General features: G+C 36.8%; 1 protein-coding gene across 8 annotated transcripts in view; it reads right to left on the bottom strand.

Moving 5' to 3' along the window:
* Positions 1–16,947, bottom strand: part of RABGAP1 (RAB GTPase activating protein 1) — a 110,443-nt gene that overhangs the window by 82,584 nt on the left and 10,912 nt on the right. For 5 of the 8 annotated variants that reach the window (XM_036411869.2, XM_045572046.1, XM_045572044.1 and 2 more), the window contains exons 2-4: positions 14,814–15,013; positions 3,436–3,670; positions 2,392–2,596 (exon numbers count right to left, since the gene is read on the bottom strand). In XM_036411869.2, the coding sequence (XP_036267762.1) occupies positions 2,392–2,596; positions 3,436–3,670; positions 14,814–14,963 (590 nt within the window). In that variant the 5' untranslated portion in view covers positions 14,964–15,013. Of the gene's footprint in view, positions 1–2,391; positions 2,597–3,402; positions 3,671–14,813; positions 15,014–16,947 lie in introns of those variants that run through there. The other 3 variants (XM_045572048.1, XM_045572050.1, XM_045572049.1) reach the window with 3 other exon arrangements.

The raw sequence follows: 16,947 nt of genomic DNA, 5'->3' as shown, positions 1-16,947 counted from the left end.
AGTTAAACAATATGCAGGGGCATCTATGGGGAAAGCCTGTGCATAATGGAAATCTGTAAAAAGGGGAACTAATCCAGGTTCAAAGGCACTTTGATAAAACTCTGACCCTGGCTGAATAACTCAGTTAGGGCATCGTCCTGATACACCAAGGTTGCAGGTTCAATCTCTGGTCAGGCACATACAAGAAGCAACCAATGAATGAAAAATAAGTAGAGCAACAAATTAATGTGTCTTGTTTTGTTTTGTTCTCTCTCTTCCCCTCCCTTCCTCTCTCTCTCTCTAAAATCAATTAAAAACATTTTAAACCCTGAAAAACAGAACAAGAGAAATTCTTTTTCTTATATCTTTACAGAAAAATAGAACAAACCATAACTTCAATCAGGGAAATGACTATAGACTAAGAAGCAAATAGAAATGAGTGCTCAATAAACTTTATTAAAAGACTAGGAGAGTATTATGCTAAGAGAAATAAGCCAGTCAGAGAAAGACAAGTATCACATGATCTCACTCATTTGCAAACTCTAAAGAACAAAATAAACTGATGAACAAAACAGATCCAGAGACAGAAACAGGGAACAGACTGATGAGTCTGAGAGAGAAGGCAAGAGTGGTTGGTTGGGAAGAAATTAACCAAAGAAGTTATATGCACACACATGCATAACCCATGGACATAGATAATAATGTGGTGGAGGCCTGAGCCAGGGGTGCTCTAGAAAAGGTCAATGAGGGAAAAATAGGGACATCTGTAATACTTTCAACAATGAAATTATTTTTAAAAAGTTTCACATCGGCCCTAGTCACTGTAGCAGTGCTTAGAGTGTCAGCTGGTGCACCCATGAATCATGGGTTAGATTTCTGGTCATGGGCCCTGGTGCTGGTCAGGGCGTACAGGAGGAAACAGTTCATGTTTTTGTCACATCCAAGTTTCTTTCTCTCTCTCTTTCTCCCTCCCTTCTACTCTCTCAAAAAAAAATTTAAAAAACATTTTTATATATATATATATATATATATATATATATATATATATATATATATGAAAAAAATGTCCTGGGTGAAGATTAACAACAACAACAAAAGTTCCATATTAATAAATATAATTGAAATTAGGATTTGTGAAATTCTTTAAATACTCCAAGAAAAATTACATATGAAAATTTTTAAAATTTTAAATAATTAACTTACTTCTATCCCCATACAACTACAACTCTACTAACATGAAAAGTCAAAATGCTTCTGAGGGTCATGATATAAAACTAAGTGAAGAAAGCATGTTACAAGATGGTATATATATTTCCATTGTTAAAAAATTTGATTCTAATAGTTCTGTAAGTATACATGCATATATATGTACATATATATAGACATACATAAACATACACATACAAATACACAAAGAGGGTCTTAATAAACTAAGATGTTAACTGTGTTTATTAATAGAGGTAGAATTGAGTATCTTCCTGAATTTTTGCTTATTTATGTACTCTGATTTTTCTGAAATAAGCTTATACTGTACTTTTAGGGGGAAATGTTATTTTATTTTAGCTGTGTTCATCTGATTATTTAGAATTCTTCACTTAGCTAATTTATATATATATTTGTTATGGATTCTATAAAAATGTAGAATATAGTTAGTATAAAAATAGCCATTTCTAAGGACTTTTCTGGGCCTCAGTTTCATCATCTTAAAAATTAAGAAACTGGCCCAGCCAGTATGGCTCAGTGGTTGAGCATTGATCTATGAATCAGGAGGTCACCATTCAATTCCCAGTCAGGGCACATGCCTGGGTTGTGGGCTCAATCCCCAGTGTAGGGTGTACAGGAGGTAGCCAATCAATGATTCTCTCTCATCATTGATGTTTCTATCTCCCTTCCTCTCTGATATCAATAAAAATATATATATATATTAAAATTAAGAAACTAAACTGGAATAATTAATATTTACCAACAGTTTTTTGTAATTTCCAAAATCAGCATTAAACTCCCTATTGAACTAATGAGTCAAGCTAGTATTTGTATTGGGAAAACACGGAAAACATAAATTGCTAGGCAGACCCTCATGTCAATATATTTCAATTAACCCACAAACATTTACATTTCTAATGTGCTACACACCAGCGATCGCCAACCTTTTGGATCTCACGGACCACCAGTGGTCTGTGGACCACTGACTGGCGACCGCTGCTAGACACAATTGGAGTAGAGTAAAAAAAACTGTTCAAACAAGTGACTTTTTCCATAAGGGTCACAATACTTGGAAGACATGATAACGTAAGTGCCAGAAGAACTGAACATTACATAAATAAATGTTCTTATCTTTTGACTGCTTATTTCTAAAACTACAGGTCAGAAATCTGATCAACTGTTACAAATACTTCAAGAGGCTGGTCTTACCTCACAGTTCCTTCAGACACATTTGGCACTGACAGGGTTACATCCAGTGAAATCTGACACTGGCTTCTTAAGATGGACATCATCCTTAAGGCTTCCACTTCACTCCTGGGAGCATTGACTGAGGCACAGCCTAAGTAAGTTAGCTTGCTGAAGACCACACTGTCCTCATCAGCCACTGGTGTGAAAGGACTTGACCCTTCAGAATCTGAAAATGATAGTAAGGTAGTTAATTTTGTTTGATATTTTGTTGAATATGAAAACCAAGTAAAAATCTACAAGTTCTATTTAGGTTCTAAAATTAAGTACTAATGAGATAATATCCCATTGCTCCAGAAGTGCCCATTAAAGCCAGAAATCTCATACTAGAACTGTCACTAACACCAAAATGTTCAGGTATTGCTGTATTGTCAATCCCAAGCCTAAAAGGTGACCTGAGATTCAGATCCAATTTCTGCTTCTTCTCATTTGTTTTGACTTTGTTGTTTACATTTAAGAGAAAACAAAACAAACAAATGTTTTAGTATTTCACCCCTCTGAAAAATCCGTTTTTGTTTTAATCTGCACTGTTATAATTATTTCTCTCATTCATCATCTTAGCCACTTTATTAAGTTCTCTCAATCCCCTTGCTCTCCCTTTCCCAATAAACATTTGCAGTTTTAACACCAATGAGCCTTTCTAATTGCCCTTTTCCTCCTTCAGCTTTCTTTTTTCCAATTTGACAACTATTCCCACAAAGTTATAACACAGGCCTGGAGCAAACATCTCTCACCAAGCTTTACTCCTCCATTTGTCCAACACTACACAAACTCCTCTTTTAAACATCCTGAAGTAAGATTCCCTAATGTCATTTAACTATTTTTCTTTCTTTGGTACAAATGACAGAATGGTACATCTATTTACTTCCCTCATATTCTCCTAAATCTGAATTCTAGAGGACACAGATAATGATTTTTGCTCACTCTGAATCAAACCTAGAACAGGGTAGACGCTCAAATATTAAAAACAATAACCTTCAGTAATGTAAGCAATGCAGCAATCCTAACCTCCTTGTCCAGGTTGCACTGGCAGGCTCATCTCAGGTTTTTGGAGCCCTACTAATGGCACAGGGTTAATGGTGGATGAAGCTGAGAGCGGATTAGAAAGAGGTCCATCTCCTTCGCCATCCAGTTGCGACCTTTCCACAAGCTCCTTTTCCCCTGGCTGGTCGTCCATTGGAGGATCCATCAGCACATCTGCCAGCTCTTTTTGCAGCTGCTGCTCACTTCCATTCCCTATAATCTAAGGGTCACAAATACATGCAATCAGCGGAGAGAGAAGCCAGGCCTGATTCAAATGGGTTTGCATCTAGAGAAAAATCAGTTTTTCTTTTGATATAAAGGTATTTTCTGAAATGTCTTTTTAAAAATAGAATAAATCAAGATCTGCAGAGCAGAGTAAAAAAAAATAAAGGCTGCCCTCTTAATTCATAATTTTTTTCATGGAAAAGTTTAATGACTTTGAGACTAATACCCAGAAATACTTGTGGATAGTCTATTGTTATTAAAAATATTCTACAATGTCCTAACCTAACAATGAAAAGATTTCTAATTTTACTGTCTGGTGAAAAGCAATGCTGTTAAGAGGAATAACCTTAGCAGCTCCTCTCATTGTTAAGAAAAAGGAAAAATCTTTTTGCTTCCCGAAGTTATCAACAGACACATAACTTAATAGGTAATAAAATTTCCCATGTATTTATGTTAGGGAAGTGTCTGTTTATGAAAGGAACAGGCTGAAGGCCTCCCCCCCATGCAGTGACATGAGAGAGTCATCTATAAGTACTCCTGCTATAAGTACATCTCTTGTATTTCTAAGGAAAACTTCTCTGATATGAACAAGTTCTTAAAGTTATGAGACACTTGAATAACGCTAGAGAGATGCATGTATAAAATATTCCTGATGAACAGAAGCAATCCATTTCAATAAGTCAAGTATTTTTCTAGAGTCATGATGGTTTATTATTAGTTGCTCAACAAGGAAGCAAACAAGAACAAAATCAAGTGGAGCTTGCCCAGTACTAAAGAAAACCACAGTGACAAAACCCAGTATATTCATTAAATGTTTTTCAAGAAAAAATTTTAAAGAATTAATTTAGGAAAAGAAAAGTCATGATGAAAACAAAGTGGTTGATTTAGAGGCTTTCAGAAGACTAAATCCTAACAAAATGTTAACAGAGGTGGGACTATGAGACTGTTAGAGAATGAGGTCTTCCCAGTAGAGTCAACAAAGAAGTTGAGAAGCAAAATTCCAGTTAACAGAGGTAACTCTGATCTATCAAAGAACCCAATTCAAACATCTTTTATAACTCATAAACTTCAAGTCCCTTTGGCTGTAAATTATGATTGAGAAACAGTCTCAATTCCTTTTTGCTGACATTTTCCCAAGGAAATTCTAACATATCAGCCACTCCTGCCTTGGAAATAAGAGGAGTGGCTGATATTCAGACAGATGTTCAGCCTCTTAGCTTCAATTACACACACGTCTGTTTCTATGAACTCCATTTTATGTTTACAGTTACTGCTAATGGAACTACAAGTGGTTCAATCAAGTAATTTTAACTCTTGCTTATGTCTGATCCTACTCCTTCACAACTGCAATCAAAATTCTTTTTTCAGAAATTGTTTTCAAAAGCACATAAAAAACAAACTAGAAATTAATTTCAATTAACCTCGTATATTTTCAGAAACACTGAATCACCAGAAGTAAACAAAAGATAACCAAATTGAATCCACACTTTTCTAAGGGAAGGAGAACTAACATCAAGGACAGTTAAGCCCTGGACAGGTTAGAGCAATTGGTTAGAGCATCATCTCAATATGACAAGGTTGTGGGTCTGATCCCCAGCCAGAGCATATACAAGAATTAACCAATGAATGCATAAATAATTGGAAAAACAAATCAATGTTTCTCTCTCCTTCCTCTCTCAAAAATCACTAATAATTTTTTAAAAAGAACAGTTCAGAGATTCCTGAAAACATATTGGGGGAAAATATTAGAGTCCGTATTTAAAAAATTAGTAATTTTAACTGAGAAGGCAATCATTAAAAGAACAAACTAAATTAGAGAAAAGTCATTTTACATGCGATGAAGTATTTTGTTCTTTTAAATATAAAATATACTATGAGTAAAACTCAAGTTTTCTATTTCATTAGTTGCCTACATTGTAATGTATTCGCCAATCATGAAAATATACCTAACCCTAAAATATTTATACGTTTATCTTTTGTGTTTATACATGTGTATTTCGCATTCTTCCCTCGTTTATAAAGTCTATAAACATTAAGAACTGCCTTCTATTTCCTTAACTCATCTTTAAAGACTAAGAAAAAGTAATGACTACACAAAAAATGATTTTTAAATGCTGCTTAAAAATATCATTTGTCAACATTTAACCCAACTTCAAAATTACTATCTGTAAAATTATAATATACATATTTATAATATACATACTTGTATCAATTAAGATGTTTTTTTAAAAGATGGTCCATTAATCTTTCCTAGGCATATCATGAAATAGCCTTTCAAGGTTTCAAATGCTGGACTGCATCTATCACCTGGAGAACTTGTTAAAACACAAACTGTTGGGCCCTAACGGAATTCCAAATCAGTTAAGTCTGGGGTGGGCTCGATAATTTGCATTTTAAAAGTTCCCAGAAGATGGTGATGCTGCTGGTCTGGGGACTACACTCTAACCCCCAACCTTATATTAATGGTTCTTTAACCATCTATATATATAAAAAGCCAATGACCAGAACACCAGAACCACCAGAATAATGGTCGCTGTAACTGCTCACTGCGGCTGGCCAACCAGCCAGATCTGGGCAGGACTAGCCAGCCAACCGCCTGTGGCCCTTCCCCCCAGCTGGCCCCACCCCTGATGGGCCCTCCCACCCTGGGAACGGGGATGGCTGACCTCCCACAGCCCCTCCCCTGCCCACCAGCCCAGCCTTATAGGCCCCCATTGGGGCAAGCCCGTAGGACCCCACCCATGCACATATTTGTGCACCAGGCCTCTAGTGACTACATAACACAATTACCAATAAATGTTAAATTCAAACACCTGCTCTTCCCTCTGTCCCACCTCCCACTCTGACAACTCAGTCAGTTTCAGAAGTAGAACCTGGGCATATGCATGTTTAATAAATTCCACAGGTGATTTACAAAATAGATTAAGCCAGCAGGCTTATAGTTTCTTGATGCCTGGTATAGATGAACAACCCCTTAAACAAACCAGCAACTGCTTATCTATAAACTTTTTGCTATAACTGAAAATAAACCCACAATTAACAGGGCCTTCTGTTCCTTGCTGTCAAAAGCATTCCTAATAGATACCACAATCATCTCTAAATAAATATAATGCAAGATGCTATGATATTAATAAAAGGGCAAACATATAGATCAATGTAACAAAATAGAATCCAGAAATAGATCCACACATATATGGCCAATTGGTTTTAGCAAAGTTAGCAAGGTAATTCAAAGGAGAAAGGTAATTAAATAGAACAATTAATTTGACACCCATACACATACAAAAACATGTATCTCAACCAACTTCATAACATATACAAAAATTAATACAAAATGAATCATAGATCTAAATGTAAATTCTAAAACAAAAAAACTTATAAGAAAAATAGAAGAAAATCTTTGCAATCTTGGGACGCAGTTCCTAAGGACACAAAAAGTATGCATAAAAGAAAAAAATTGATACAATAGGCTTATCAAAACTATAAAAGTCTGCTCAGAAGTTACTGTTAGAGAATAAAGAGAAGCCAAAGACTTGGAGAAAATATTTGCAAACTATATATGCTATAAAGAATTTATATCCAGAGTCTACAGAAAATTCTCATAAGCCAATAATAAGAAAATAAGCAACCAAATTTTAAAAAATACACATTTCACTACAGAAACACGAATGACAAATATAAAAGAAACTCAGTATCAGTAGCCATTTGGAAAATCAAAACCACAATAATATGCCTCTATACATCTATAAGAATGGCTAAAATTAAAAACAAAACAATCCTGACAATACCAAGGGCAGGCAAGGACTGGAGCAACTAAAAAACTGTCATGTATTGCTGCTGGTGGGAAGGCAAAATGGTACAATCACTTTAGCCATTTTTTTGTAAAATTTTATAAAGTTAAATATATATTTACCTTGTGACTCTCTCCTAGGTATTTACTGAAGAAAGCTAAAAACATAAGTCTAGACAAAAACCTGTGTGCAAATGTTTATAGCAGCACTAATCATAATCACAAAAAACTGAATAAAAAGTATTTAACAACTGGTGAATGGGTAAATAAATGCTTATGGCCTCTATATAATAGAATACATCTCAGCAATAAAAATAAATTACTAATACACACAGAAACAAGGATGAATTTCAAAGGCATTATTCTAAGTAATATAAGCCAGACACAAAAGGCTATTATATACTATATGATTCCATTTATATGGCATTCTGGAAAAGACAAAACTATAGGGACAGAAATCAGATCATTGGTTGCCAAAGGCCATGAAGGATGGAAGAGGATTGACTAAGAAGAGGCATAGAGGGGCTTTTTGGAGTGATGAAAATATTCTGCATTTTGACTGTGATGGTGGTGGTGACAAAAAAGTTTACATTCACTCAAGGTCACATAACTATACATCTAAAAAGGTTGAATTTTACTGTGTATAAATTTTACCTTAAACTTGACTTAAAGTAAAACAGAAAGAATATATTGAGGTGGAGGGCAGAGGCAGGATGGGAGAGGTCAATGGGGATAAATGGGACATATGTAATACTTTCAACAATAAAGATTTTTTAAAAATCTATTTTATTGATTTTTTACAGAGAGGAAGGAAGAGGGATGGAGAGCTAGAAACATCGACCAGCCGCCTCCTGCACACCTTCCACTGGGGGTGCACCTGCAACCAATGTACATGCCCTTGACCGGAATCGAACCTGGGACCCTTCAGTCCGCAGGCCAACGCTCTAGCCACTGAGCCAAAGCGGTTTCAGCAATCAAGATTTTTTTTTTTTAATAAAAAAGAATATATTGATCACGCTCTCCCTCCCAGGAGCATACCAGTATTCCCATGCCTTTCCTTCCCCCCCTCCCACATCGCCTAAACTCTAAGGGACCCCACAAGTCTTGTAACCAGAACAATGGGCAGTCACAGCTCATCCAGGGCTAATCCTCTGAACCTGTCTCCAAGGCTCCCTTTTCTCTGACTTCTCAGTGAGCCAAGGCAGCCAGACCTAGTCTCCCTCCTGTTGCTTTTTCTATCCTAGGCCTTTCCTTGTTTTACTGTCCCCAGTTTTAATAAACATACTCTCAAAATGAAAATATATTTAAAAAAAAAACAACTAAAGAGTATATTGATAGTGTGGGAGGCTATGCATATGTAGAGGCAGGCATTATATGGCAAATCTCTGTACCTTCCTCTCAATCTTACCATAAATCTAAAACAGTTGTACAAAATACAAAGAAAATAGGGGGGGGGGGGGGGGAGTAGTTTCTACTAACAATGCAATTAGAGAATACAACTATTCCTTTGCTTTATCTGCTGCTCAATAGGTATCCTTCCAGGATTCTGTTTTTTGGTAATAACCTCTCCTATGCCATCTCACCTCCCCACGATATATAATCACTAAGCTATTCCTACAAGCCCTTCCTCAACTATCTACTGGACAGACATTTTCACCTAGATACTCCAAACTTATTGCATCAAAAGTTAACTCACTGGCCCTAACCAGTTTGGCTCAGTGGATAGAGTATTGGCCTGCAGACTAAAGGGTCCTGGTTTCAATTATGGTCAAGGGCATGTACTTTGGTTGTACCCCAATAGGGGGTGTGCAGAAGGCAGCTGATCGATGTTTCTCTCTCAGCAATGTTTCTGACTCTCTATCCCTCTCCCTTCTTCTCTGTAAAAATCAATAATATATATATATATATATAGATAGATAGATAGATAGATAGATAGATATAGATAGATATATATAGATAGATAGATATATAGATATAGATATAGATATATACATATATAGATATATTTTTTAAAAAAAAACAACTCACTGTCTGATTGTCCTCCTGTATCAATTTTTTAAAACAGATCAATGAATTGCACTACTATCCACTCAGTGGCCAAATGAAGAATCATGATCATCCTTGCCTCCTGTCATTCCCACACTACTCACATCCTACTCATCCCTGCTCAGTTGTGTACGTTTCCCTTCTGTCTCTGCACAGCTAACACTACATGACAGCATCTTTCATTTTACACAGGCATACTGCAAAGGTAGTAGTTTCCATGCCTTCTTTCTCTCTGCTGTGACCTATCTTTCCTAGTGCCATTCAAGTTATAATTGCAAATTTTAGTTCTTTTCTAGCATTGCCTTATTTTTTAAACTCATAATATAAAGCTCAAATTCATATCTACTACCCTGTTTCCCCGAAAATAAGACAGTGTCTTGTATTAATTTTTTCTCCCAAAGTTGCGCTAGGTCTTATTTTCGGGGAAACACGGTAGTATATTCTACAAGTTTTTCCACAATCTACCTTTCCATCTCTTATCAGTCATATCAAACTACTCAACTTTCCCAGGACACATCATAAATTTTCAAGCATCTAGACTTTGCATAGACTCTTTGCTTTCCTGAAAAGCCACCCTCTTCTCCTATTTTTGAGACAAAGCTTAAATTCTGTTACCTCCTCTGGGTATAACTGCTCCCTCCTTAGGGAGTGCTACCATAATATTAGCATGTATATTTACTAGAGGCCCAGTGCACAAAATGGCACTGCCGGTTGGGGCCTTCCTTCATTCCACAGCGCCCCTGGTGGTCAGCGCACGTCATAGCAAGCAATGGTTGGTCAAACTCCAGGAGACACTTTGCATATTAGGCGTGTGTGTGTGTGTGTGCGCGCGCGTGTGTGTTCTATATTATAGAAGTTTCTAGCATTGCTATTTTTAGAGAATATTTGTTTAGTGAGTTTCTTGAACCAGACTGATTATTAGATAACAAAGACTATTTCTTAAGTTAGCTTTATATTCCCAAAAATAAGCAACTATTGCAGAATACACCTGCAATACATGTTTACTGAACTGAATTTTATACATGCAAACAATAGAAGCCAAAATAGTACGATTTTTATCCAATTTGGATATGATTTTGGTTTACAGAAAATAAAATCTAATCTGATTTATTTTTAGCTTTGTTTAAAAACAAAAACAAATACCATCATTTCCTATTATTCTGAGAGTGTCATTAAGGTTTAACATTTACAATAAAAAATACAGGACCACCCCTAGCCAGTTTGGTGTCAGCCTGCAGACCAAAGGGTCCTGGGTTTGATTCCGGTCAAAGGCACATAACTTGGTTGTAGGATCCTTAGGGCCCTGGCCCTGGTTTGGCTGCCTCCTGCATGAGCCCCATCATGTGTTTCTCTCACATCAATGTTTCTCTCTGTCTTCCCCTCCCTCTTCCACTTTCCCTAAAAATCAATGGAAAAATATCCTCGGGTGAGGATTAACCAAAATATATGTGTGTGTGTGTGTGTGTGTGTGTATACATATATTATATATAACATATATATGACCAAATAGCATGCTGCAATTCACAAACAATAAACTTTGAGGTCCAAAAGTCTTCTAACTTATTTAGTACAATATAAAAATAAAAAAGCAAACGTGTACAAATAATACAAATAAATTCACATTTAGATCTGTGTTCCTCTTCATGCTATAAACATGAAGAGGAAGGGAGAGTTCTTTAAAAAACAATTTTGAACAAAGAAAAATATAAAGTAGCCAACTTAGTAAACACTGTAAACACAGACATAAATATTTGCAAGGACAGAGATTGCATGGTGAGTGATATATGCATAACTGTTTATAAAGCAGGTGGTAGAAAAACTATTGAAAACAAGAGCTAGCTTGTGGCACAACTCCAGGAGGAGTATAGCTATACAGAGTATAGCCTGTGTACCTATCCTTAGTAGTGCTACTTGGGCTCCACAGTAAGACAGACCTGCATTTGGGACATGGCTCTGTTGGTTGTGAACAAATTAACTCTGGGAACCACAACTGTCTCATCTCTAAAATGATAACATTCATGTCTATCTCACAGGATTGTCATGAGGGCTCAATGATACAATAATAGAATTTACTAAAATAAGCATGCTACTTACTAAACTAACAAGCAAGTATAAAAAATACCAACAGTGGGGAGACCAATACTGAGAAATGATACAATATAATGTTGCTCCTTTGGGTATCATTTACCTATTGTCATCCCAAGATACAAGTGGTTTTAGCAATATGCTTTGTCTCCTCTGAACACTCCAGTAATTGTGGCTGATTGCTCTGTAGTTTACAACAAATATATTGATAAATTGCTCCACAGAATATAACAAATTGAGGTTACTTTGAAGAAAGTAACAGAAGTCAATGTTTGAGTTTTGTTCTGATCCAAGGTGGTCTCTGCCCAGCAATCCTACAGTTAAACCTGTATATCTAATCAATCTACAAATCTCTTCCCAATTACCTTTCACTACAACTTCCACTGTTTTTGAGAGTACCCTTAGGCTTTAACTTATCCACACTCTGCTGTAAACAAAATCAACTCCTTTGGCAAGAGATTAGGAACTGTTTTATGGCCCCCTTCTCAATATAGGCAAAACCTCCAAGCCACAGCTATAAGGCTGCAAAGTATAGACAATGGCATTCTTCTCTCTTAGTGATACCTCATCTTCAGAAGCTGAGCACTAGGTGGGTATGGGAGGTGGTATAACAGTCTCAAATCCCTCTGGCTTGACTCTAGTGGTGGGGGCCACTACTTTACATGCAAGGGCAATCAGGCTCTTGGTATACACAGCAGCACTACGCCCCATATATAGCCTCCATGCAGAGAGTAAGGGCTGGGAGGAAAAAAGGAGCCCCACCACTGAGTCACACTTGGCCAGAAAAAAAAAAAAAAAATAGCTGGAGGCAGGTTAAGAAATGCTATTGTCTATAAGATAGCCCTCTGACCCGTGAGCTGCGGGGGTGGGAGTGAGGTGGGGAGGGAACCCTGTTTTCTTGACTGCACCAATCTGGAATGGACTTATTACCATGATGTTTGGCTGGGATAGAGGAGGGGGAAAAAACAGGTCTTGGTTCAAATACCATAGAATTGTTACCAAATTTTAGTAAATTTCCTTGAATAAATGTTTCTTCATTTGCTATATGTTCTTTAGAACATTTCCACAAACTTTCAATGGTTGTTTTTTAATAACTTTACCACTGCTGCTGGGGAGCATTTCCACAGAGCTTCCATACTATTATGCTGGAGGTGTCCCAGCCAGTGAGCTTTTTAAAAATGTAAACTAGATCATGCCCACTCTCCAAAATTTCTTTTCACATCTGTAACAAAGTCCAAATTCCTACTAAGCTCTAAAAAGTTCTGTTTAATCCAGTCCCTACCTACCATTGGATCTCGTCTTCCTCCACTTTTATTTACTTTATTCACTCTGTTCTCTCTCTGTCCTAATAAGGGGGGTCCTCTTCAGGATCTTTGTTTTCTGTTCCCTGCGGAAAGCTCTTTTCCCAGATTTCTTCTTGATCTTCTTCCTCGTTTCATTCAGGTCTCTGCTCACATGTCATTTCAAGACAGTCTCTAAAATAGTACCTGCCCCTTCACTCATTATCCATATATCCCACTTTGATTTTCTTCACAGCACTTAAATTTACTTATATTTGCTTAGAGTCTGTTCTCTCCTCCCCCCCACCCCCCACCCCTAAGAAGGACACAGGGCTTTATCTATCTTATTCACCACTGTATCTCAAGTATTTAGAAGTAGAGGCCTGGTGCACAAAATTAGTGCACGGGCGCGGTCACTAGGCCTGGCCTGCAATCGAAGCACAGGTGTCTGGCATGGAAGGAAGGGCAGGTCCCAGCTGACCTCTGGGGTCCTGGGCAGCACCTGGGCCCCACGTGCCTCCCTCCACCTGATTCATTTGGCCCTGCCTCCACCCCCACCACTAATCACCTGCAGGGCGATCGGGCCCCACTTGCACCCACCTTGGCCCAGCACCGCCTGCTCACCCACTATAGTCCCACTCTCGGCAGGGCCCATGGGGGCTGGCAGCGCCTCCACTGCCACTCACTGCCAGCATCTCCGCTGCTGCTCACTGCCAGCACCACATCACCGATGCCCACCATGTTCTGCGCCGGCCCCTGGTGGTCAGTGCATGTCATAGCGAGCAGTTGAATTCCAGGTCGAGGGGACAATTTACACATTGGCTTTTATTTATATAGGAAGATAGTACTTGGCACACAGTTGATAATAAGAAAGGCTTGTTAAATGAAAAGATGTAAACATGAATAGAAATGTTTCTAAACCTACTTACATTTTAAATGATGCTAACAGGTAAACTTTTTATTTATATCCATAAAAAGCAAAACAAGCCGAAACCAGTTTGGCCCAATGGGTAGAGCGTCGGCTTGGGGACTGAAGGGACCCGGGTTCGATTCCGGTCAAGGGCATGTACCTTGGTTGCGGGCATATCCCCAGTAGGGGGTGTGCAGGAGGCAGCTGATTGATGACTCTCTCTCATCGATGTTTCTGGCTCTCTCTCTCTCCCTTCCTCTCTGTACAAAATCAATAAAATATATTAAAAAAAAAAAAAAAAAGCCATACAATAACAGAGTATAAGAAAAGAAGTAATAGCCAAAATCGGTGTGGCTCAGTGATAGAGCGTCGGTCTGCGGACTGAAAGGTCCCGGGTTCGATTCTGGTCAAGGGCATGTACCTTGGTTGCGGGCACATCCCCTGTAGGGAGTGTGCAAGAGGCAGCTGGTCGATGTTTCTCTCTCATCAACATTTCTAGCTCTCTCTCTCTCTCCCTTCCTCTCTGTAAAAAATCAATAAAATATATTTAAAAAAAAGAAAAAAAAGAAAAAAGAAAAGAAGTAATAATTGTTTGGCTGAGAAAATATAAACAAACAGAAGTGGCCAAAAGCCAGGAATTTAAAGGTCCATTTCAATCTTTCTAATTTTTTTATATAAATAGCACTGCTGACCTGCCACTGCCCTTACACTACATACACCAAAACAATCACCTCTAATTCAATGAAAAAGTGAAAAAAAAAAAACACTAAAATTACAAATGTTTACACTATGACCACTAATTTTGACATTTAGGGGTAATAGAAGTTTAGAAGTAAACAAATTAAAAATTCTTAACCAAATATAAATGTGCCACTATCACTAATTGCAAATAAAACTTTTTAGCATTAAAAAAGAAAGGATATTATTTCCATGTTCTCACTTGCACTCAATATACCTTCTCATTAAGGCCAAGTTTTGCAATGGGCTTAGCAAGGCTAAATAAAAGAAACAGGTTATGGAGTTTTACCTTGAGTCCTGTTTTCTCGTCATCACTCCCATTATTTGTAGATGGTGTCTCATCTCCTTGCCTGGAAACCAAGACAAAATCTTCACTATTAAGAGTGGATACTGAGTCTGAGGACACACTGATTTTTCCAACAGAAGCCTTGTCATCCATGACTCAAAAATGAAGCTCAACTCATGAATGATTAGATACTTTTTAAATGCCTGAAAAACAAAAACCATAAAGATACTCATATAGAATGTCTACCAGATATTTATGCTCTAATTCTTACAAAATACAAAAGTAAAAAAAAAAAAAAAAAAAAAAAAACTTTTTAAAAAACACTTCCAAAGTATTTTCCCAAGACTTTCACCACTTAGAATTTAGGTTTTCTAATCTAGATAATGAAATTTTATGCTATTCAGAGCCAAGATAGTCCAGATTTCAAATAAATAAAATACATTCCTTCCAGAACAACTCTACCTACAGTAATTTATTTGCCACATGTTGCAACTCTATTCTTGGCCTTTAAAATTATAATAGTACTACACTTGTTTTCTATCCTTTAATTTGTAAAGATGTACAAATAAATTATATTGAAGACACTCAAGTAAATCACTAAGGATTTCCTATCATTATTGATACTTAAATACTAACATGTTTTTAAGAAAGAAAATTCTACAATAACCACCAAGAGAAATAAATTAAAGTCAGGGCAATCATAAATTCTACAAATGGGAAATAACTTAGGTAGCAAGAAATCTGAAGTTCATTAAAAACTCAATTTTCCCATTTCACAGTTTCTTAGAACTCAACTCAATATGAACATTACCAACAAAAGTGTCTTAAGCCAAAAGTTCCCAACAGGAAGTATAAAAATGTGTCAGTTATGAAAAGCCATTCAATTATTTACTGACTCCTAGAATAAAATTCAAACTCACCTACCGCTTAAAAACCTGGTTCTGCATATTTTGTGACAATGTTATCATTTGGTTGCCAAAAGAGCAACAGAACAAATACAATGTTATAGTCAGAAAGCTTTAACCAATTAGCAAGAGTAACTCCAGCTCTATGCTTATCTTGTATGTCTAAGTAAAGGTTCTGAGAGTCTGTTTAATCTTTCCAATTAAGAAATTCTGATTTATTCTTTGGATTTTTAATTGAACATATATACCACATGCCACGCACTATTTTTCCTTCAAAGGCTCATACCTAGATAACCACCTGGCAGCATGAATCACACAATCCCTGATTATTACAGCTGGAAAAAAAAACTTAGAAATCATAAATAATATTAAACAAATAAAGAAATGGCAACCTCAAGAAAAGATCATTTAACTAGATATAACTAAGGCTCTAATCCATAACTCTTTGCTGCTTTCTACTTAAACTAATTTCTTTGCTTTCAGGCGATCACAGCTCTACATTTCACAGCATGAAATCTAAATGCACAGTGTGGCATTCAGGATGCTCCAAAATGTACTTCTGAAAACTTTTTTAATGTAGTTTTGCTTCATCCACTCAATGAATATTTACTGAGTGTCTAGTGTCTAAAGAACAGATCAGATTTTGCCCCCCAAAAGTTTATAGTTTAGTTGAGAATACAGGCAAATTGCACAGGTAAACAGGTACTGATTTAGGGTAAAAACAACTACTATGGAAACAGGTTGGGAGAGGCGCTTACAAATGGAGCCAAGAAATGTAGTAGAGGTGATAATGTCTTTGCTAAGGACATATAGGGTATACCCAAAAATTGAGTTATCAGCTGTTATATACTCTTATCAGCTGATAACTCAATTTTTACTCCTTTTCAGGTACAACTGATTTGAAAGAATGGGTGAAGCCAGACTAAGTTCTGAACAAGGAAAATTTATCCCAAAATGCCACTAGACTTTTTTTTTTTTTTATGAGGATCCATCAAAAATAAAGTTACAGTACAAAACCAAGCAACAGTCAATGAATTAAGGGTGCACAAATACAGAAAGAAATTATTCTTTCTTTGATGTTTGCAATTCCACTGTTTCACATTATCAGCAGTGCTTGGACCAGAATGATCATCAGTTTGAAAACAGGTGTTGACAAAAAAATAAATTCATTTCGGTAGATTCTAAATTTTGAAAATGAACTGTATGTTAATAAACACTGACTTTGTAATCAA

Source organism: Pipistrellus kuhlii, unplaced genomic scaffold (genome assembly GCF_014108245.1).
Source record: "Pipistrellus kuhlii isolate mPipKuh1 unplaced genomic scaffold, mPipKuh1.p scaffold_m20_p_43, whole genome shotgun sequence".
Lineage (NCBI taxonomy): Eukaryota > Metazoa > Chordata > Mammalia > Chiroptera > Vespertilionidae > Pipistrellus > Pipistrellus kuhlii.
The sequence above is the reverse complement of the archived record's forward strand: the minus strand, read 5'-3'. Positions and strand labels throughout refer to the sequence as shown.